The sequence below is a fragment of the Trachinotus anak genome, unplaced genomic scaffold (assembly GCF_046630095.1).
Source record: "Trachinotus anak isolate AG129_WGS33_773 ecotype Australia unplaced genomic scaffold, CSIRO_AGI_Tana_v1 ptg000004l, whole genome shotgun sequence".
Classification (NCBI taxonomy): domain Eukaryota; kingdom Metazoa; phylum Chordata; class Actinopteri; order Carangiformes; family Carangidae; genus Trachinotus; species Trachinotus anak.
In genome coordinates, this window is record NW_027273855.1 from 3,375,144 (window position 1) to 3,398,846 (window position 23,703).

Here is a 23,703-nt window from a genome sequence, read left to right on the forward strand (position 1 = left end):
GCGCGTGTGCGCGCTGTTCCCCTGCATTTATCCATCTGTCTGCAGCTTTTACTTTCTGCATGTCTTTCTGTCTCTGTCAGATCCTCTCTTCATCTGTATGTAACCTCTTTCCCAGGATGGACTGATTGAAGTGCCCCCCTCTCTTTGTGGGGCGATTTCACATTTGACACATCATATCTCCTCTCAGTCCAAGTTGAAGGAAGACTCGTCTATTTTTATTACATTGTCTATTTTACTAATCTATTTGATTTGATGTATTCATCATTAAATTTTTATTAATTTTAAGGTTGGATATTACTCATTACTGGGTAAAATAAGGTGATATATAATAATTATATTGCTCTCATAGGGAGTCTGTACCAAAAATGTTTATTGTTGTCTTGTTGAATCTGAAATCAATATAACACATCATCAACAGCTTCTTGTCTCTGTTCCCTCACAATATTATCTGCGTACTCAAATAGTTGTCCATTGTAAGTCTTAATAAAAATTACCAAAGCCAATAAATCAAGTTTTAAAACCGTTGTCGATTAACTGACTAATTGATTGAGCTGTAGTTACAGACTTTTGTAGTCAACATGTCCGTGCATATGTCAACCTCTCTGTGATACAGCAGTTTTTGTATCAGTGTCACCTCAGAGCTCTCCTCTCGTTCTGTCCCGTCGCTGCAGGAGGACAGTTCAGACCTGAAGTGTCAGCTCCACTTTGCCAAAGAGGAATCAGCCCTGATGTGCAAGAAGCTGACCAAGCTGGTGAAGGACAGCGAGGCCATGAAGGAGGAGCTGGCTAAGTACAGGTCGCTGTACGGAGACGTGGACGCCTCACTCACCGTGGAGGAGGTGAGGGGAGGATGTTATTTAGATATTCACTGTAGATCTATTTTATCCCGGAACAATAGAGTCACATAGAGATTAACAAGCAAATTGGTACAGACAAACTAGTGGTTATGGAGCAAGGCCATGGAACAGTACAGCTCGCTGTGTGCAGAATACAAAACTCCCTCACCATGTGGAGGTGAAGAATGTGATTTCACATAATTTAGGTTTTCTTCAGAGCTGCAAAATGGTGCCACTAGGCTATTATGGTAGGCATGGTTTGTAAAGTATAACCACCGTTTGTACCCATTTAAAACTCCATTCCCCCCTTTGCCAAAAACGCCTGGGAAAACTCTACAGAGGAGCATTTGTATTTATATTTGTTTTAGAAAGAGCCAACACACTCTACAAGGCTCATTAAATCAAACTCACTTTTGAGCTATTTCAGTAACTAATGCTGAAAATGAAACTAACAAACATTTTAACAAGGAGAATGCTTGTTGAAATATTGACTTTTCCAGTCACTTATCTTAATGATTTGCATTTAAATATCCAGGACAGGTGATGCTAAAATTAAGTTCTGAAAAAACTTGGGGAAAAAAGATAGAAGCTGTAACAAACGCTGAAATGATTCATGCTAATAGTCTTAAGGGCCAGCAGCTGATAGAGAGTGTGTGAGTGAAGAGATGCAGTTGTCCTCTCCTTATGTCTCTTTTATTTGATTCCCTCCAGGTTGCGGACTCCCCCCACACCCGCGAGGCGGAGGTCAGGGTCCACCTAAAGCTGGTGGAGGAGGAGGCCAACCTGCTGAGCCGACGCATCGTGGAGCTAGAGGTGGAGAACAGAGGGCTCCGAGCCGAGATGGACGACATGAAGGGACCACAAGGTAGTTTTTATACTCATCTCATTGGTCAGTCATTTGTTTTTGGGATTTGTTTCTCAGATGCGAGCTCTCTGGAGGCGCTAGTGATGTTAGATCAAGAAGTGGTATTAGCTCATCAGTGTAAACTATGGGTGACTCGAGATTTTTTCATTGATTAATGACCTTGGCTTTTATAATGTAAGAGGATCAGCAATGCTAACTGTAATGGCTGAACTCTTGTATCATTTGAACCAGTTTCTGAGATCAAATGTAAAATGTTAAATGTAAAAGTCATACTTTGAAACTGTGTCAGATTATCATTAGTTTTAATTAGCTGGAGTCCTTTTACTGAAATCCTTCTTATTTTTTATTTGTCCTAACCTTTCATGTTGTGTGCTCTACTCTATGGTAAATACAGAGCTGAAGCCAGCAGGTGTTAGCTTAGCTTAGCTTATCTTAGTGTTATACTGACAAAAACTGAACAATATAAGATTCATGAAGGATGATTTATTGAAGGACTTTTGTATTAGGCTTCATTTCTTTCTCTCTCTCTCTTTGTTTCCCAACTGCTTCTTCTCTAGATGGACCTCAAGAACTCACTGGTGTTGGTGGTGGTCTGGGGGTGGGTCTTGGTCTCGCAGGAGGCGCCATGGTGCTTGGAGGAGGGGCTTCATCTGAAAACGTCATGGAGCTCCAGAGACACCTCCAGTTTGTGGAGGAGGAGGCGGAGCTGCTGAGGAGGTCTCTGATCGAGATGGAGGAACAGAACAAACTCCTGATGAACGAGATCAACCGCTATAAATCCGAACTCCCACCGCTGACGTCCACGCTGTCGTCCAATTCATTAACATCGCTGACAGACGGGCTGCTCAACGACAGCCCAGTGCACGCCATACAGGAAGGGGCGGTGCTTATCAGCACAGACACCCCTGCCCAGGAGGAGGAGCTCAGACTGGCAAGACTTCAGATTGGAGAACTAAGTGGGAAGGTGAAGAAGCTACAGTACGAGAACCGAGTGCTTCTGTCCAACCTGCAGCGCTGCGATCTGGCCTCCTACCACGCTCCTTCCTCTTCATCATCCTCCTCCTCACTACGACTGGCTCTGGAGACTGATGCAGAGGCTGGAGACTCCGCTGAGTGCCTCCCCACCAGGTATTTTCAGATTTCCAAGTTCAAGTTTATGGTATGGTGGTTTTACAGTGTGGCCCTTTAGTAGGTGTGCTTGGGAGTATTTGTAGTAACAGGTGTAAATCTTGTTCTACTCAGTGAATACAAACCAAACAGACCTAACTTGACCTGACAGAACAGACTTGGCTGTTTATGATACATCTGATCATGCGCAGTCAGGACAAAGTCTATAAATTGTAATTGGATAGAAATCAGTCATTTAACAAGAATCTTTCACCAGGGTTATTGCAAGCAGTTCTCTCTGCGGTACTGCACTGTGAAGTACATTCTTGCTTCCATGTTCTCTGCTGTGCCACATATTGTGTGTTTCATCACAGGTCCAGTTCCTGTTTCCGTGCTCAGACAATGGAACAAGTTTGAAATAGTGACTAAAACGTGGCCCATTAAAACTACATGTTAACTAGCGGTCACTAACAAGCCATTTCCAAGCTGCTGCTCTGCTGCTGCTAAAATCCTGATTTAATAACTGTAGCATCATCTGACAAAATCACCAATCACATAAATTAAAAAGACAAAGACTTGATTTCGACAATATTTGCTTGTAAAACGATCCCTCTGAGAGAAAGTTAGAAATTCATTTATGTGAGCTGCTGTGCAGTCAGCATAGAGAGGTGTGACTGCAGGGGAATAGGCCGACCTCGTGCTGGCAGGTCTTTACCAGCAACCCTCTTCTACGTAAAATAGCTAAGGTTTTTTTTTTTTCAAAAAGACACTAGATTTGTTGCTTTTTAAAGAAAACTTGATGAAAAGTCAGTAAATCTAGTGAAAAAGGTGCTACTGTAAGTTTCAGTCAGTCAGAAACATTCACGAACACAGGGCTGGTCCCACTGTTGCGGTCCAGCCAAAAAACACGATTTTCACCCTCATGGTGACATAAGACAATTATGTCCTCTTCTTGGCACCAGTAATATTTGGAAAAAAATTGCAAGGCAATCCATCCAATTTTTTAAAAGCGTCATTCATGAGCAGATTAGAAAAACCCATGGCTGTATAAGATTACAGTGTTTTAACCACATTTCATAAACCTGTATGTTATAGTGCAAACAGATAACATACAGCAACATCAGACTTTACAATCAACCCATGTTATTATTATTCATCAGCAATGAGCTACTTAGAGATTTGAAATTGATTTTTGACAAAATAATCTCACCTCAAGATTAATTTGTAGTTGCTCTAGAGCTTCTGGTGATAGAGTTTACCCATATCGATCTATTTTTCTCAGCATTTTAAGGTCAAAAATTAACTTTTAATCTCAGGTTTTGCGAACATGGACAAGAAGTCCTCAAAGTGCTCTGTATGTTTTCTTATCAGCCCTCCCCACCGCAAAGAGCCAGTAGGGGGTGAGAATGACGACCTGGAAATCAAGGAACGGAAAAAGAAGATCGAGGACAACGCTGACACAACAACTTCACTTCCTGGGTGCCTGGGGCAGAAGGACCATGATGCCTTGCTGGCCATGAGGGACCAGGCTCGTTTGGTTTCTACGGCAATACAGCTCCTGACCTCCCCCGAGTCCAACTGCCTCTCCTCCTCCCCATCCATCTATCACAAGGTCTGCAGCAACGAAGCAGCAGAGCCATGTGACCTGGAGAAACCTCAACCTCACAGCCAGGTACATGTCTTGCTGCTCTGCAATGCTGTCGACTGAAACCTTTTTATTTTCAAAGAGTCAGCCTTTTAAGAATTTCATGAAACCTGAATATTTACCTTGTCCACTTGTACAAAACCACTGACATTGAGATCGGTGAGGATTATGTAACACAGATGTACAGTATGACTTGTATATGAATGAAAAAGCTAAATTTATCAAGCTGATTTTTATCATTTCCTTCATTCATTGTTGTCTGCAGAATGAACTCCTTTTGGTTTTATTAAAATATTCTGACTCCTAGAGAAGGAAAATAAAGTGAAGTAAAGTACAGTAAAGTGCAGTGTGACTCCTCCCTGCACCAGAATAAACTGTTTTGATTTTCTAATGATGCAGGATGACAGATCACGAAAACCATCCAATGAATGAGTCAGCCCATGCCACCAGAGTTATTTACAATAAGTCATTGTGAATCATAAATGAGGCAGAACTAAAAGGCAATTAAGAAATTTTAAAAGAAAGGTCTCTAAGAACTTGAGCCATTTATTGAGAGGGGACGCACCTAAAACTTAAAATAAATATTTTACACTTATTGTTGATTTTTAAATTTGTTCAAAACCAGAGAGGGTAAACTCCAGTCTCAGTGACAAATACTTTATCTTATGCTTTGTCGCTTCTTCTTGCACTGATTGTTCAGCCCTGCAGCTCGTCATTTAACCCGCAGCCCAAACCATCCTCAGTTAATGACTGACGGTGTGATAAGTTCTGTCTTTGTTCCCCAGATTTCAGAGCTGTCTGACCTAGCGGACCGGCCTCTGGTTGGTGCTCTGACCAGCAGGCTTCAGGCCCTACACACCCAGCTGCAGGCCTTTGTGGAGCAGGTAGATGGCCTGGGTAAACCCGCAGCAGGAGGCAGGGACCCTCAGGTGGAAGGAGCGTCTCCCCTGGCCTCACCCTGCACCTCCCTCATCTGCTCTGGAGACGACCAGAACGGACTTAACACTGAAGAGGAGAAGGTACAAGACAAGAAGACACACTTCTCTTCTTCACTCTTTGTCACACTTCCTCTTTCATTTACCATCAGTCTTTTGTTTGTAAGCTTTTTCTTCTACTGGGCTTTATTTTCTGTTTTCACTAGTTTCTTTTTCTGCTGTTGTAAAGATTTGTGTTTGGTCCAGAGCCTAACCGTTAGTTTGGCTCCTGATCCCATTTAAACATGCTGCTTTAGTTTCTCCTCTCAGTGAAGAATGGATTTACACGGCATGCTCAAATCTGATGCAGCACCAGCCACACCACGACAGACAATAAAAACAAACACTGGACACTAAATAAGGACCGTTTATAGGATCTGTTTATAAGAAAAAGACCAGCTTTTTATCTCTGTTGCTAAAGAGTTGATGACCTAAAACATAAAAACAACATCATGGAAAAGCCTTCAAATTTCTGCACTGTTCATATTCTAGATTAACACTGTTGGGAATGAACAAATAACACTTATAAATATAAAGATGAAATCAGATTTGAGCTGTCGGTGTAAACCTCTCCACACAGTCCCATCCATGTCCTTTGCATGCTGTTTGATTGCCTCCTAACCTGGTATTTAGATGCTGCTTTAGGCCTCAAATGGAGCCTGTTTGTTGCATGGACAGTACATGTACAGTATTTTCATCGACAGATCATAAAACCAATTCAACATACAGTCTGGGTTTACATCTAGTGTAGTTGAGCAATATTGATCACAACTATTTTCATCTAAAATTATATTTATATCCATTGATTTAGCTATTGTATGACCCCTATTAAACTTAGTAAGGTAGATACTGTTGTCTGCAGTTGACTAGAAACTAATAAACAGTACTCACAGTCTGACACTGATTTGGTTTGAATATGGTAAAGTGAAAAAAAAAAAAAACTCTAGCATTTGGTGATGTCCATCTGTCTTAGCTGCTGTTAAGTCATTCCTGAAACCAGATATTGAACAATTGTACGAGTACTGAACAGTAATATTGGTGGAAGCACAAGAATATAAAACCAATTAAACCTTAAAACACATATCAGGAAGCAATAGTCTGAGTTATTCACATCCATCATTTTTGTGCCAAAATTGCAGAATTGTATCTGAGAGTTGTCCTCAAAGGCGTCTGAAAGCAGCACATGAGACAGTGAGCTCGCTCTAAGTAGATTTCCAGTCATACTTCATAAATCACATTCTCTGTTTGAAACTCTCCTCTGGGAAATTCTTGCATTATAGCTGATTGTCAGTGATTTATGATTGACTCTGCACGTCCACTGTATTTTAATGGTACATATAAAATTCAGTACAGGTTCCACAAAGTTATAAAAGCACATTGGATTCAGCAGAGACTTTGAATTTACCCGACCGGCTTATTTTTCCACAGCACTGTAGACGGTACATTTATACCTTGCCTTCGACTGTCAGTTTAAAAAACCATAAAATCTGATGAGAATCCATCAAGAAGAGACTTTCAGGAATAGATAGACGAATTTTTCTTTTTATGATGGGGATTTTTAAAAAATTTGGATTTTACTGCCTTTACAGCGACAGAGATTTGTTTCTTATAAAATGTGTTTTCTATTCTGATCTTATCTAATTTGCCTGTTTGGAGGAAGCTGTGATGAAATTACACATAATTTTGAGTGAGTAAACTACAATGTTTAGACTCCATTAGAGGCCAATTCTGAGTCCCAACACCCCTCCGATCTCTCCTCCCCTCTCCCTCCTCTCTCCTCGTCCCTTCCCTCCTTCCCTCTGCACGGGCACCATAACCGTCCTCCTTTCTCCCACTCCTCACGCGTCCTTACCATCACCATCTCCCTCACTGCTTCTGATTCCCTTTCCTTCCTCCGTTACTACTCTCCTCCCTCGTCTCCCTCCTTTCCTTCTTCATCTCACTTGCACTCGTTTCCTCCTCGGCTTCTTGTTGCCTCCTCGCCCCTCTTTGCTCTGACATTTCATCTTAACCCACTTACTCCTTCTCTTGCCTTCCCGTTCGTCTTATCTCTCCTCCCTCTCCCTTTCTCCCATTGCTGTTTTCCTCATCTCTCCGTCTTTGTTCCTTTCATCCCATCTTTCTTTTCCTCTCCTCTCCCATCAGCCCTTCATCCTACCCTCCATCCTCCTCTTCTTTCTTTTCTCCACTCTCTCCTTCTCCTCTCTGACCAAGCTCTTCTTCCTCTACATCCTTTTCTTTGTCTTGTGAGATCCATAAATCATTTCTCTCATGTTTTTATTTTTCATTTTTCTGAATGTTGTCACATGGATGGACACCATCGTGGTTGTATTGTTTTTCTTATTGTTGTGTTTGTTTGTTTTCTATCATTTCCCCCATTTTTGTTTTTGTTCCACAACTTCTCCTCCTCCCCTGTCTCTCCCTCTCTCCTCTGTGATTTTTTTTTTTGTTTGTTTGTTTGATTTTTTTTTTCTTCATTAACTTGCCCATGCATGCATGCAGCAGCCTGATTATAGGGACCAATCAGAGCCAGAAGTAAAAGGTCAGACTGAAGACAAGCAATCAGACAGCAATGAGGAACAGAAGCAGGAAACCAACCACCTGGAGCAGCAAGAGAAGGAGACAGATGATGCACAGGTAAGTCGCTCAAAATCTCAGTCATTCACATTAAGACAGGCAGAAACACGCACACTAGAGAAGTTTCAGCCTCGTCTGTCTCAGGGCTGACAGCTAACAACATTTTTCAGCCAGAACCTGACATGAGTCTGAAGCCGTGGTTTTAATGTCAGATTTCTCACTCTCTCTTGTACACACAGACAGACAAACACTCCAGGTTTGGCTGCTTACAGTCTAAAAATGACAACAAACAAAAGGTCCAGTCCTCTAGTCCTGTCTAATCTGGTCCTCTAGTAGTTTTCAGATGTATCTTACAGTCTTCAGCATCATGTGACTTAAGTATTGAACTTAAGTCATGTGATAGAGAGCCATAGCCCGTACATGGTGAAGTGTACGTCCTGTCTCCTTTAAATATCGTCTTAATGGCAACTGATTCATCTCTATGACAACTGAACAAACTCCATCTGTGGAAAGAAAAGCTAGTAACATTTAATTTTTATTGTTAATATTTACATGTCTGAATACAACAATGTTACAAGTCCTAATTATGGCCCTGAAAATGATCCTCTATGTACGTACTTTCTGTGTATACTTTCACTTCTTCCTGAGCAAGACACAACATCAGGCAGCCCTGCAAAGGTCAATTAAAGGCTTATTGATGCGCACATTTGCTTGCACACACACAAGAACACGCACAAACTGTTGCTTGAAGTTACTGATGTGGTACGGTGGTGGCGAACTCATGCTCAGCAACAGTGTTGTAAACAAACATAAACAGTGACTTCACCGTCAGCTGTGGGACTGACAGGAAGAAGAGACCTTTGTTTGGCTGACCTTTTGCCGGCATGTCTCTATGGGCTGTGTGTGTGTGTGTGTGTGTGTGTGTGTGTGTGTGTGTGTGTGTGTGTGTGCACATCTTTATCCAAGACTGAGAGGGTGAATGGGAGAGGGAGACTAAAATAGCATGAAAGAGAAAGATAGCAGTGATGAATAGAAAGACACAGCAGCACATCCACCCAGTGTTTACATTCACTCACTATTCAGCTTCATAGTGCCACTTATACTCTGCAGGTTTGTATTAAAGCTCATCCAGTACAATTTCAACCCATCCACACACCAAACCTCACAACTTCAGTGTGACATCAACTTGACAATGAAGCTGCAAACACTCACTGTTGCTCATGAAGGAGGGATAAACAACAGAAAATAAATAATAATAATAATAACAATAATAATAAAATTTGTATTTGTGTACAGATTGAAAATAGATATAAAGTGTTATTTATTCAGATTTAAAGGTTCTGCAGAGCCAAGCTAGCTGTTTCCCCCTGCCCTCAGTCTCTATGCTAAGATAGGCTAACCACATCCTAACTCCAGGGCATTGTGGGAAATATGCCTGTTTACTTTTTTGTTTGTTAGATGAAAGATTTAAGTACTTCTAACATTGTGGCCCATGAGTTTGCACACCCAGTGGAGATGTATATACAGTTTAACATTTCGATTTGTTGATAAGTGAACTGTAGTGTGAATATTTTTTTACTGTGGAAAGATCAAGGCTAGATTCCAGTCACTAAACAACACTACACTAAACTAAACAATTTCTGCTTCCAGCTCCATAATTATTGCACAGACATGATCGTGGAATTGATCTTCTTGCCTAACTTATCTAAAGCAAAAAAAAAGAAAAGAAAAATGAAATAAGCCTCCTAAAATACAGCATAGTAGAACTGGTAGAATAAATATTCCCTTAAATTGTGTCTGCCTCAAATTCGCTGTGAATCAAAGTGTATTTGTAACTTTTTTGGGGTGAAAGTAATCACATTCAATGGAGCTATTTGTAAGTTTTGCTACTGCTACATAGCCAACGTTAGCATCAACAGCTGTTTAATTACCAGTTTAGAGGAAACATTGCAAGTTCAGCATCAAATTTCTTTCTTTTACTCACCAGGAGCTGTCTGGCTCCAGCAGTGGAAAGCATCGCCACTGTTAACACTTGTCTCTATCACATCTTTTCTTCTACTGAAGTTACCATGCTAATCAGCTAGCCCCAGCCCGTCTTGTCACTTTCTGATAGCAGCTCACTGAAGCCTCCAGTCTGCCCCTGTAAGGACAACGAAGGCCAAAGCTCTTGTTAAGAAACAATCACCAGCACCTGCTCCCAGCATGAAACCACAGCAGAGAAAGCTTAGAAATGTTTCTTATCAGGATCAAATACCAATGACCATAACATCTCAAATCCTTATTTTCTTGAGAATTCAAGAAAATAAAAGACTAATTAAGTTGTTCTTATATTTCAGTATGAAAGTGTTGCAGCAGTTTCTAATGTTGTTGCTGACCATGAACAGCTGCCATTTTCTCGCAGTCACTTTGGAACAGAGGTCAGAGTAGTTTTTCTGTCTGACAGAAGAGGCTGTGATCGGTCGGGGTGGAGGGTGATGGAGGGCAGAGGCTGAGCCCAGTGGAGAGTGAAAGAGGATATTAATGGTACAGTGGCGGGTCGATGGATCGCACTCACTCAGCAGCCAAATGAGGCATGGGTTGCGTGAGAGGGGGTTTGTGTGTGTGGACGTACAGTAGCGTGCCACAGCTGATGTGTGATTTAAAGGGTGTTGTAGCACAAAACTGCCTCACACTTAACTGTTTATGATGTTTTCATTTCCTTGTAACTCCCTCCTCCCTCGCTATTTCCTTTATTATTTTTCTTCATCTTATGTCCCTTCACTTTTCTTTAATCCCTACCCGCCTACCTCCTTGTTTCCTTCCTGCCTATCCATCTTTCCCTATCCACTGCTCTCTCACTTCTCTCCTTCCTTATCCCTCCTTACACACACTCACACACATCATTTTCTCATCTCCCTCGTTTTCTCCGCCAGCCCTCCCAGTCCAGTGACCTCCAGGCCCATCTGTCTGAAGCCGAGGAGGAGCTGGAGCTGGAGAGACCAACTCAGAAAGAAACAACTCTCAAACTCACACAGGTCAGTTTGCAGCACTGAGTTGTCAAGACCGCAAACTAATAAAGTGAACTTTAAACGCCCTGAAACACAGCTTTATACTATCTGCCATATCTTCTTTTTCTTTCTTTTTTTTTTTTTTTTTTTTTTTTTAATGGGCTTATTTCTGCGTTAAATTCTAAGAAAGAACTGTTCCTTAAATATTCACACATGACCCCTCCTGTTTGATTGATTTCCTTGCATTATGAACAGACACTCAGCAAACAAACACTTTTGGCCTCTCTGATTGTTATGTTGCAAACTGCCCCCCCCATACACCTCTCAGCTCCAGGAGGAGCACCAGAAGGCTCTGCTTCGTCGGGACTTCCAGCTGCAGAGTTTGGGTCTCCAGGCGCGGCTGCAGAGGAAGTTGTGGAGCCAGGAGAGGACTCTGCTAGTCCAGGAGTCTCAGCACCTCAAACAGGCCCTGCTACTGCTCAGCCTCAAGCTCCGCTGCTTCCTCAAACAGTGGAGGCTGGGCTGCAAGAAGGACACAGAATGGAAGGACGTCTTGGAGGTATGAGGGGATGGAGAGGAGCTTTACTTCTGTTAGGGTTGATAGCTCACTGTCCATATGTTGACATAAGTCTGCACCAGAAATATTCATATTCCTTCATGTCTGTTTCTGGTTTAGGTAACAATTTTCAGGCCTCACAGCTTGTCTCCATTTGTCTTTGAAATTATCTCAGGTGTTCGTTCAGCCATCATGAGAAAATCTTTTAAAGTTGAATCTGGTCCTATGAAGGACACAACTATCTCTAGTTAAAGAGGAATATGATTTCATTTTTAAAAAATGAAAGTGAAAAAAAAAAAATTACTTTGCATTTAAACGTATTTCATGATTAAAAATCATGAAACTGTCAAATGAGACTGCCACTGAGTGTGTGTTGCATACTGTTTGATAATATTGGAAAAGCACTAGTGTTGGAGGCAGAGATAAATGACTGACAGGTGATCCTGCTCTTTGATTGGTTCTTTAGATGAACAGCCTGAAGGATCTCTACCTGCTGCTGGAGGAGGAGAACCTGACAAGCCCCGCCCACCAGACTGACAAGAGGTCTGCTGCGGACGAACAGCCACTCAGCCCAACTATCAAAGTAAGGAGATTAACACACACTGAAGCATAGACACACACACAGCTAGACACACACTTAAATGCACTTCCTGTCATCCCCTGTAGTCGAGCGCTGTGAGCAGCACATTGGCCGACCTGAAGGTGGCGCTGCAGGATCTGAGTGGTGAGCTGCGACAGGAGAGACAGGGCTCCCAGGAACTTACCCAGCAGTTCGCAAAAGCCAAGGCATCATGGGAAGTGGAGAGGACCGAACTACAGAGCCTCATCACACAGGTAGGGAGGAGGAAGCCCTGCTGTAAATGTCTTTTTAACTTTTTTTTTTTTTTTAAAGAAGTCATAAAATGAAAAACATGTGAAACCATGTTTTGCTGAATTCAAAGTAAATTATGGTGCAGTTTTATTGGGATAATAACATGGAGGACCTGATGCAACTGTATATAAACATGGACATAGACTCTGGGTCTGAAAAGTGAAGCCAGTGCCGAAGTGGCTTAAACCTGCATTTTCTGTAATGACCATCAGGGGGCGACTCCACTGATTGCAAAGAGAAGTCTGATTGTATTGAAGTCTATGTGAAAATGTTACGGTCCCATTTAGAGGAAAATAGACCATAAAGCAGGGGATGCATTAGGGCGTGGTGACCTGCCTGACAATCAGGATAGAGGACAGATCAGGTCAGATCCACCCCTCACTTCTCCTCAGCTCCACCTTCTCCTCCAAATATGTTTTCTACTGGTTTCAAAAAACCAAGATGGCGACGCACAAATTACAGACTTGAGGCTTCAAAACAGCAGCTCACAAACTCTGCTGTTTTATTTTATACTGAGACAGATGTTGACATTCAACAACCATCAGAAGTCAGCTGAGCAGAACTAAATGAATTCAGGACAAGAAGAAAAGTGAATGTGGTGAGAGGATTAGGTGAAACATCCTCCTCACTGAATCAGTGGAGCAGCGAATCATCCATCACCTACAGAGGAGTTTGCTAACATTACAGCTGACAGTCTGTCGAGTCGAAATAAATGAAACCAAGCTTGTAACTGAATAATTATTGTACAGAGAGAGAATCTGCTCCGAAGTGGCCAATATTCATTTTGACAAGTGGTTTTTAAAAATGATGACATCCTCTGGGGTCAATTTCTACTTCTCACTCTGTCAGGTTGTTTATTCGTACATCTGAGCTTTTCATTCTCAGTCTGGGTTTGTCTCTCTGTCTCGACTGCAGGCGGTGAGTAATGGTTTTAATGTTTTCTCCTCCTCTCCTCTCCTCATTGTCTCCGTCCACCTCGTAACAGCCGAGGCAGTAATCGTGCTAATTAACGGCCTCTGAGATAGAACACAGCCTGTGTGCTACTGCTTCGTTATTGAGAAAGAGAGAAAGAGAGATAAAAGAAAGAGAGGGATAAAAGGGGGGAGACTGAGAAGCCTGGTAAAATTGAGGAGTTAAAAAAGCTTTTTCGTGTGTTCTTACCTCATGTCCCCGAGCGTATGTAGCTCATCTATCTATTGTTATCTGCCAGATGAATGTCGGAAAATATCTTTTAGATCTTGCTGTCACCATTATCCCCCTTCAGTAAAGTCTAACAACTCTTTTCCTGACAGATCTTGTACTCAAGGGTTTATAGAACGATTACACAAAAAAAGGACTAACCTTTGTCCTGAAGCTAACTCGCACTAGCAGCATGAACACAGGTTGGAGGGTTGCATACGCAAGTTTGCAAACATCATGAATATTTTCCATTTACCCAGGTGCTATTGTTGTGGCTTGGATTTACTTGAACATGAACTGTCTATAATTTTTTTAAAAGTTCCACCAAATTCTTTTTGACGTTTATTCCTTCAACATCCTGTGTAAGCCTGTAAACCCATGAACACAGTGCAACAACAAGGCCATTCTCAGGGCCCTGAAGCCTCACCCCAGTGCACTCCAAATCTGAATTGTGATCTCAAAGAACAATTCACCCTAAAAGACCAAGTGCAGTTCAACAACAAGATATTGTTTTCCAACAGTGCATTAACAATGCTATAAAATGGACCAGAATGCAAAGCAGCATCAACAGCAGTTTTTTTGGCCTGATTTCCTTCATTTACTGAATAAAACAATTCTTGTCTGCTGGGTTTGTTAAAAGTGCAGTCTGGGAAATGTATTAGAAACAGATAGAGGGTAAGTATACAACAACACTTAATCATGGATATATAAGATAACTGCATATCTGTAAGATCAGTGGGCTAAAGAAGAAGAAAGAGGTGGATTCCTGCAGACAGTGAGGAGCTTTAGTTCAGTCAAAGATGAAACAGAAACATCTGAGACAACTGGACAGTGAATGATGTAAAAATACAAAATGAAAAAAAAGCAATAAACCAAGACCACACACACACACACACACACACAGTGATAGAGTCATTAATCATCATCATGATCAGACAGTTTCTGCCCTCGCGTCCTAGTGCGATATCATTTGTCTTCTGATTGGTTTGGCAGTTCCCCTCAGCAGCCAATAGGAAACAAGAGCAGCAACACTCTCCTTGTCCTGATTGGCTACAGGGTTTTATGACATTAAATTTACGGACAAACCTTCTGTGACTCAATCAAAGATCGAATCACCCAGCTGTGATTCACTTTGTGGCCAGAACCAGTTCATCATGTCGAGCTGTGCGACTCGGCTGGAAGTCCAAACACACACAGATATGAGTTTTAGTTTTTATTATATTTGATTGTGTCACTAATTCTGTCAAATTGAAACAAAAACACACATCTTTGCGATGCTTAAAAACTGTCTTCTTCTTCTTCTCTTTTCTACTGTGTAAACTACCCTACTAAAGTGTGTGTGTGTGTGTGTGTTACCCTGGCATAGGTGCCACAGCTGGAACCAATCTCTCCTCTGCCAACAACGCACACTGTAAAGTATGCCATCAGTTTGCCCTAGTGGAGCGTGTGTGTGTGTGTGTGTGTGTGTGTGTGTGTAGACATCCACCAGCCAGCCGACCACATCAGTGCCAAGGCTTCCTGGCAGCGACACCTCCAGCTGTTGCTTTGTTAAACAAGTCAATTCAATTTCAAACACCGTTCTACCTGTCAAACAGCTTGACGGGAAATTATCCTCGCCATTCAACCTGATAAACAAACACCGTCAGTGAAGTAGAAATGATATCCAGAGCCCTGAAAGCACACAGCACAACACCGGCTTCTTTTTTCTTCTTTGATCAGTCATCCATCCTGACTGTAGGACATGTTACGAACACCTGCTGTCTCTGCGATGACACTGAGTGAGCAGCTGGAAGCTCTGATCGCTCATTTATCACATCTGTTGAATCTGCAGCGCTCGTGAAGGGAGGGCGGAGGTGAAGAGGCGAGGAGGGGAAGAAGTCTTTATTTATTTATTTTTTATTTATTTATTTGGACATAAATCAAATGAAGGTGCAACTCAACATTCAATGAGTCCTCACGTGATGAGGTCTGGTAAATACGTTTTTCTTTAACAACTCAATTTCAGAAATAGTTTTGTTTATTTATTTTCTTACTGAGAGTTAGATGAGGAGATCAATACCCTTCCAATATTTGGTTGCTTAATATAAACCGAGTGCCAAGACATACTTATCTTATCTTAGATTAGCATGAAGACCAGATGCAGTGGGAATCAGTTAATCTGGCTCTGTCCAAAAATAAAAGGCTCTCAGCACCTTTAAAGTTCACAAATTAACATGTTGCATCTTATCTCGTGTGCCCACTTTTTATGCTAAACTAAGCTAACCATCTCCAGGCTCCAGCTTCACTTTTTTTTTTTTTTTAATAATGTTAACACAATTAATTGATTTGTTACTGTCAGAAAAATAATTGTCAACTATCTTTTGTAATCACTTAAGCAATTTTTCACTTTAGTTTATAAAAATGTCAGATATTCCCTGGTTACACCTCCACACATGAGAGGATTCGTTGCTTTTGTCTCTATTATGTGATTGTAAAGTGAATACATTTGGGTTTTTGATTGTTGGACGGATAAAACGAGAGATTTGAGGACGTCACCTTGATCTCTGAGAAGTTTTGATCTGCATTTTTTTTACATTCAACAGACTAACAATTGATCAGTCAAAAATTAATCAGCAGATTAATTGATAATAAAATGAATTGCCTTAGTTTTAACAAGGCTAGTCTTCTCTAGTGGATAGTATCGAATATAGTGAGCCACGTTCAGTAAATTCTATTTTCAAAGTCAATTACAGCATCAACAAACAAAACAACAAACCACGATGCAGTGACACTATATCAGTTTTTAAATGTGTAAGATCAGTTTGACCCTTTTAACCACCTGATAATGACATATTAATCAGACTTTTTTTACACCTTCAATGTAAATCTCTGATTAGCGATATAATAAAGCTTCTGTGGGCTGAATCCTGTTGATTGACAATAGTTTTTAGTGTTTACATTAAATGGGGACTCAAGAAATTCATAAATACAAACCACACAATGAAGTCAGCTATTTATTTCACTATATCTATGTCATCTGTATGTATTATATAATATCTAGGTTATGTTTTTATTTATAAACCTGGCGCACGTCTTATCTCTCACGAGTGTTTGGCCTAGATTAACAGCTGGTGGCTGCTTGGGGCGACAGAGAACATTAACAGAGAACGTCAACTTTGTTTCTGAAAGGGAAATCTGCTGCAGGCAATAATACGCCGCCCTAAATAGCATATAATGCACTGTGTGTTGCTGTTGCATTAACCATTACTGTTTGCATAAAGATTACTCTATGTTACCAGAACATTTGCTACAATGAAGTATTCACCCAGTCTCTGAATATATCATATAGACCATATTTCTTTGTACACTTTAATGTCAAAATTAATAATAATCTTTCTGAAAAACACAAAAAAGAGGGAGTTGAAAACCTTTTAAAGACACTCTATATGTTTTTAATTTTCAATGTGTATGGGTTATTTTTGTGGCTATAAATTTTAGTCTCTGTTCTGAACCTTATTCTACCTCTGCGAACAAGTGTCTGCTTCTTTAAACATTTATTTAGTCTTTTTTTAATTTATTATACCATAGGTCACCACTTCTTCTGCAGGATTGTGATGTTTATACTTTATCTAATTGGTCTAATAATAATAACAGTGGATCTAATGATAGTGAAGTTAACTTATTCTTTTTAACCTCCCAAGAGCCCTGTGGGTGTAACTGGTGTTTGTTCCCAGTGTTGTTAGTATCTCTCTGCCATGTGTTCCTTTAAATACTTTATTCTGTTTCTATCTACAGCTGCTTCTGTACAGATACACAGCCACATAATGAGTGTGAAGGCAAATATATATAAGAAGAGAGATTCTTCAATAAGCAGGGCCTGAAGTCTCCTGATGGGATTATTCTAGTCGAACTTAATTGATAAATGTGTCTTTTCATATTCAGAGTTTTTGGTAGAATAAATGGCTGTAATTGAACTTGCCTAATGGTGAGAAGCGAGTCGTCTCTTATCCACCAGTAAACGCTCGTCATCCAGTGAAATCACCCCCCTCTCAACGCCTCAGCAGTGAAACTCGTTAAGATGTGGGGCTCGTTAGGCTGCGTTCATCATTAACGAGAAACACTCTGTTGCTATGGGAGACGGGAGCTGGGATAAGTGTGCGTTTGTTGCGCTGTGATTGGCTGCCAGACTGTTCCATTAGTGCCTTATACGGACTCCAGTGCCACAGAGGCAGAGGGAGGATTGATGGGTCTGGGGTGTGTGTGTAAGTGTGTGTGTGTGTGTGTGTGTGTATGTGCGTGTGTGTGTGTGTGCGTGCCTGTGCCTGTTTGTCAAATTGATGGGCCTGGTACTGTCGGCTGTGTGAACTACGGGGCTCAGACAGAGGAAAAGGGAAAGCGGAGCTGCTCATAAAAATTTCAAGCAACCCCACCTACAGGCTTTGTGACAACAGGCCAGATTTATGTGAGTGAAAAAAAAGGGTGAGAGAGCTGGAAAAGAGAGAGTGAGAAAGCTGGAGAGAGAGGGTGAGAAGGGGTGGGATGGATGAAGAGGGGGTGAGAAGGGTTTAGAAGTACAGAGAGATAAGGAAGGAATTGCCAGGGGATCCTTCAGAGAGGAAACGGAGAGAAGGATAAGGAAGGGCAGAGAGATTAAAATGTGATATATTCATATTATTCTGAAGCAAAGAAAACGCAGCAGACGAGAGAGAAGAGGATAAGAGAGAGAGAAAATACCTTTAACTGTGTCACATTTACACAAACACTCGAACAGAGGAGTAGAAAAAGAAAAAGTGAGCTGTCAGTGAGCCACAGTCAGCCGTCATCATGATCTCATCTGACTTTACTTACTATATTTATATTTATGTCTGTCTCTATGTGGAGGAATCAAAGCAGGAAGCAGTCCGCCTCAGCGGTCTCAGAAACCTTGTCTTAACCTTAAAAATCATCCATGAGATCATTTATAAAACACCTGCCCCCCCCACCCCATGAGGATGAAACATGCGGAGACACTGGGACTTCCCAACGCAAATCTGTGTGGTCAAATGAGTCATAGTTTTATTCATGGCAACTAGGAATTATTTGTATGTTCATGTCTCTCTGTCTCTCTGTCTCTCTCTCTCTCTCTCTCTCTCTCTCTCTCTCTCTCTCTCTCTCTCTCTCTCTGTGTTTGTGTGTTTGTGCTGAATCGTTTCAAATCACATAAAAACGTATATGGAAAGTGACTAAATGCATTAACTCGCCGTCTCTGTGCTACTCCGACAATGAGAAGTAAATTTAAAACAATTATTTTTGGCATCTTCATAGCAGTAGACTGTATACTGGGGAGTATCCCAGTATGATTATCTAACAGTAGTGATCCGTCTGACAATAAAGTCATATTTTTAATCACAATTAATTTTGATATTCTGTGATCCAAACGTTGTGAATAAATTTGTGATTTGGAGTCAGTGTGCAGGCATTGCTCTGATCCGTCTGCCTTCCCCTTTCCAGCTTGAGACCAAAGCAGGTAAAGCAGCAGCAGCCCTGTCCTCCACTGATGCACTGGACCCCCCAGACCTGAAGGTGGCGCTGAAGAGGGAGCGTGAAGAACACCAGCACCTCCTGGCTGAGTCCTATGCAGCAGTGATGGACCTAACCAAACAGGTAAAAGGCTGGAAGGCAGGTTTCAAGTTTGTTTATATGTTACATCAAAAGTTGTAGTTCGCTCATACATCTACATCTCGATCTTTCCCTCCCCGCCGTGACCGACTGGTCGACCAATCAGCTTCAGATCGGAGAGAGGAACTGGGGCAGAGAGAAGCTGGAGCTGCTGGAGAGGTTCAGCCAGGAGAGAGCTCAGTGGGAGCAGAGGCTGAGGGAGGCCACTGCACAACAGGGGAAGGTATGAGGATGGGCTGTGGGTGTTTGAAAGAGTGTGTGTGTGTGTGTGTGTGTGTGAGAGAGAGAGAGAGAGATGCCTTGAAGAGGAAGAAGATAAAGAGCTAGTGTATCTTCAGGATGATGGAACCAGAGAGGATAACGGTGTATGTCTGAGATAAGGAGGTACATCAAGTCAGTGGATCAGATGTGTGTTTCCTGGTACACTCAGTCTCATCTGATGATTTCTCAGGTTTATCCGAAATGTAATTGAAAGTATAAAAATCATAAGATTGTAGAGCCATAGATGTCACAAGAAGGAGTTCAGACTGATATATCATTGCACCAGAAATTTCAGCTTCTTCATACATTCATTTCAGTGAGATCACCTAAAAACCATGACACAGCATCATGTAGTAAAGCATATTCAAATATATGCAAGAGCATCATCCTGCTGTTTCCAGGGAATGTAAACAAAAATGAGATGCAATAACAGCTCATGTGTCTGAACAGATACAAACAGCATCTGAACCTTTCACCTCACTAACCATTTGCTACAAACATTACGCCACCAGAGTCAAAACAGTCAAATCGAAACACGCCTGTCCTGGATACTTTTCATCTGGACCTCTTCCCTTTGCATGCACAACCTCCATTTTTGTTACAATTACGCAATATCAGTGGTTTTTGACTCATTTTCTCCTCACTTTGTGCTCATCTGGTTCGTCTTTGGTTACACAAATTCCAGTTTTTAATGAAAACATCCAGTGTGTTCAAACGCAATTCTAACGTGTATTTTCCTCCCGTAAAAAACCTCCTGTTCCTGTTCTGTTCCAACTTACCAGCATTCACAAAGTTTGTATTTAGCACTTTTTTGCTTTCTTTATTATCTGATTTCATTTCGATACATGGTTGAAATATCTTATTTTGTAGGAAGCTAAGCTAATACATGTAGCATAAAGAGCATAAATTGCAATAGAGAGCAGGAAGCCTGGATGTTTTTGAACAGCTTCCAGTCTGGGCCTCGTCCATTTTCAGTACAAATTCAAACATTTAACTATATTTTTGTGAGATAGACAGATGTAGATACCTCGCCGGCCATTGGAACAGGGAATAAAATGATTAAGAGAACTTTCCAGAAGTTTATCCTGTCTTCTGGTGTCATAAATCACTGTGCAGTGTTTTCCTCAAGCTTTGGACAAACGGCTGCACCCCCCACCCCCACCCCTGCAAACAAGTCCTCAAGTGCAATACAAATGCAATGGACAATGTTTAAAGTCTTTGTAAAAAAGTTTATTCTTATTTATCTCTATTTTGATACTACTATGAGGAGTTTCGATGTGTCCTGATATGCAATGACATTAAGTATCTATATATCTTTTTGCCTTCAAACACATGAATGTATTCATGTATTCAACTGGACGTCCTGGATCGTATTTCATCCTCTCTCCGGCGCCTGTAGCAACACACCAACACATCCACGTGTGACTTTTCAGTGCAGTATTGTTTTGGATCTGAACACAGCCTGAGAGCAAATGGAAAAAGTGACTTTTTTCCAGTTGAGAAAAAGCATCACGTCCATTTTTCAAATCCTTTTACATATACTGGAAGATTGCTGGATATAGTTTTGCAAAATAGCAGCTCTGAAATAAAAAAAAAAAGCTTCCACTCTTTGATTCTGAGGGAGTGACACCGAAACAATAAACCAAAGGTTTTGGATCGCTGAAAATGTCTGTGTAGTCAAAACAATTCATGTTACAATTGCTGTCTTTAAGGTGGTATTTTCATCTCAGGACTCTTGTGTTGGTGCTGACAGTAACCACACTGCTGTTAAGGCCATAACGTGAGTAAGGTGGTGTTGCTGCCTTTCTGTGGTAGAGCTGTTTAATGTTAAGCTGAGCTCACCGCGAAAACACGGTCGGTCAGATCTGCTGATTATACACCAGTGCAGTCGCTGCCAGGCTGCTGCAGCATGTCAGGGAGGGATGGAGAGGGATTGCATCAGTGTTTAAAGTTTTCATCAGTTAGTGTTGTTTCCACAAACACGTACAAAGACATGAAGAGCCAGACACACGGCTGATAGGTCAGTGCTCCTCCTACATCTCTCCTCTGACTTCTGTACCTGCTTCCTGCGAGGTTTTCAGTCTGAGGGTGTCTGTCGTCTCTCTCCTCTCCAGTCATTGCTGTCTTTCTCCTTCTCGTCCACCTCCCTCCCCTCCTTCCTCCTGTCTGTCTGCTGAGCTGGATCCCGTCCATCTCCCTCCATTAAGTGGCTGTGTCCTGCAGCAGGAGCTGGGCAGGAGGCCGATGTTTGTGATATTTTAATTCTCTGACTGTGTCTGTCTCGCTCCGTCACATACGAATCTTGTCCCCTGTCCACTCTGCTTCTATTAAACTGTTGGGCCCCAAACACTTTGTCTGACATTTGATTATAGTGCCCCCATCAGGCCAGATATTTGAAGGGTTGTTTGAGGTAAAGCTATCCACATTGACTACTCTGATGTTTATTTATATATATATATAAATGTTTTATGTAATCCACTTGAAATGGGATATTAATGGAAGTTGCAGGAAGAGTGTTTTTCAGTGATTTTCAGGTTATTTTTGTGACACTGTTAAAGAGAACAGTGTCACAAGTGTCTGTTAAAGAAAAATAAATTATATGTATAATTATGGTGCTACTGGACTGCACTATATTCAGATGTGTTTCTAATATTCTGCCGCCCACACCAGTGTAAATAAAGGTTAGAAACATACACATTGAATTTACACATGTCCGATAATAGGGCTGGGCGATATCACTTGAAATCAATACCATGATTATTTCAAGCTTTTACTTCAATTATCGTTTTTTGAGCCATGCACTCTTCATATTTGGCAATATCATTGCAAAGTGGCTAAACGTAGCAGAAATTGTTTTTCTGCAGTGTTTGTATTTGATGTTACTTGTTTTTGTCGTCAGTGTCGTCTTCACTGAAGCCAAAATTGGCCCAAATGACAGACACAGTTTTCTTTTTAGATATAAGCTGCTCAGGTTGAGACTCGGTGTGAGTGAACACGGACTAATGTTAGCTGGACAAGGCAGAGGCACGTGACTGAACATGAGCTGTATTTCTTTTTAAAAGCAACAGTTCATGAACACACTCACTGGGTTAAGTATTAACTGAATTAACTGAGATCAAGATTGAGTTGTTCTAAATGATGTTTTTTTTTGTTTGTTTTTTTTTTTAAAGATATTTTTTGGGCTTTTGTGCCTTTATTTGATAGGACAGTGGAGATTGACAGGAAAGGGGCAGAGAGAGGGGATGACATGCAGGAAAGAGTCGGGCCAGTCGGGAGTCGAACCGGTGACTCACCTACGAAGAGCGCCCTAACCATTCAGCTATCGGGTCACCTGTAAATGTCGGTTTTGATACCTTTTCAGTTAATTGGCCATAACAGCCCTGATAATGTCAACAAAAACAACTAAAAACTTCTTAAAGGTAGAATTTATGGCAGAACTGTTGAATTAAATACAAACAGATAGAACAGATGTACCTAATAAACTGGTCATTGTTTATAAAGGAGGAAAATATTCTTTGATGTGATGTTTTTATTGGTTGTAGCTGAAAGTTTTTACTTTCTAATGCAGTGTTTTTCTTTTTGTCTCTATTAGTGTGTTTTGCTGTTAAATACTGTAATTTGAAGCTATATTGTCTCAGGGATTTTTATAACATGCCAATTACTTTGTTTAATTCTAAAATGCTTAATTCTAAGTTAAATTTTCATAATTTCTTTTCCATCCAGATCACACACAGTGCAGACTTTCTACCAAACATAATACTGAAAGCAGATAAAGAGAAATGTTTACTGTAGCTTGTAGACACCATATTAAGCTATAGGTCAGTAAACACATCCAGGCAGCCTCCTCTGCAGTTCAGTGAGTTGCAGGTGAAAGTCCACCAGTGTATCTGCACAACTAAACACATTATCTGCAGATGTCCTTTTCCCTTCTTCCACTCTCGGTCATTCTGCCTCTTTTCTCTGGGGGGAAAGCGTGAAACACACTGACTCAGCATCACCATCTGTGTGTGTGTGTGTGTGTGTTTGCCACAGATAAATTATGGCAAAGTCTCTTCTTCCTCCTGTCAAAACAGCTCCGGAGGAAATGGATAGCAGAGAGAGGAATGTTTTTACAGTAGATGTCTTCCAGGGTCTGAAATGAAGAAAGCTACAGGAGCTATTTGTGCAGAAGATTCAGGTCATTTAGATGCTAATAAGCTGTATAAAAA

At 41.2% G+C, this 23,703-nt stretch overlaps 1 protein-coding gene across 2 annotated transcripts in view; it reads left to right on the forward strand.

Annotated features, from left to right (window-relative positions):
* Window positions 1-23,703, forward strand: part of mtcl2 (microtubule crosslinking factor 2) — a 106,561-nt gene that overhangs the window by 73,152 nt on the left and 9,706 nt on the right. Inside the window, exons 6-17 of one of the 2 annotated variants that reach the window (XM_071475285.1) lie at window positions 672-839; window positions 1,548-1,701; window positions 2,259-2,829; window positions 4,180-4,480; window positions 5,239-5,472; window positions 7,930-8,064; window positions 10,917-11,018; window positions 11,320-11,550; window positions 12,014-12,130; window positions 12,214-12,381; window positions 19,067-19,219; window positions 19,341-19,457. In XM_071475285.1, coding sequence (XP_071331386.1) covers window positions 672-839; window positions 1,548-1,701; window positions 2,259-2,829; window positions 4,180-4,480; window positions 5,239-5,472; window positions 7,930-8,064; window positions 10,917-11,018; window positions 11,320-11,550; window positions 12,014-12,130; window positions 12,214-12,381; window positions 19,067-19,219; window positions 19,341-19,457 — 2,451 coding nt within the window. The remainder of the gene's footprint in view (window positions 1-671; window positions 840-1,547; window positions 1,702-2,258; window positions 2,830-4,179; window positions 4,481-5,238; window positions 5,473-7,929; window positions 8,065-10,916; window positions 11,019-11,319; window positions 11,551-12,013; window positions 12,131-12,213; window positions 12,382-19,066; window positions 19,220-19,340; window positions 19,458-23,703) is intronic. The other variant, XM_071475287.1, reaches the window with a different exon arrangement.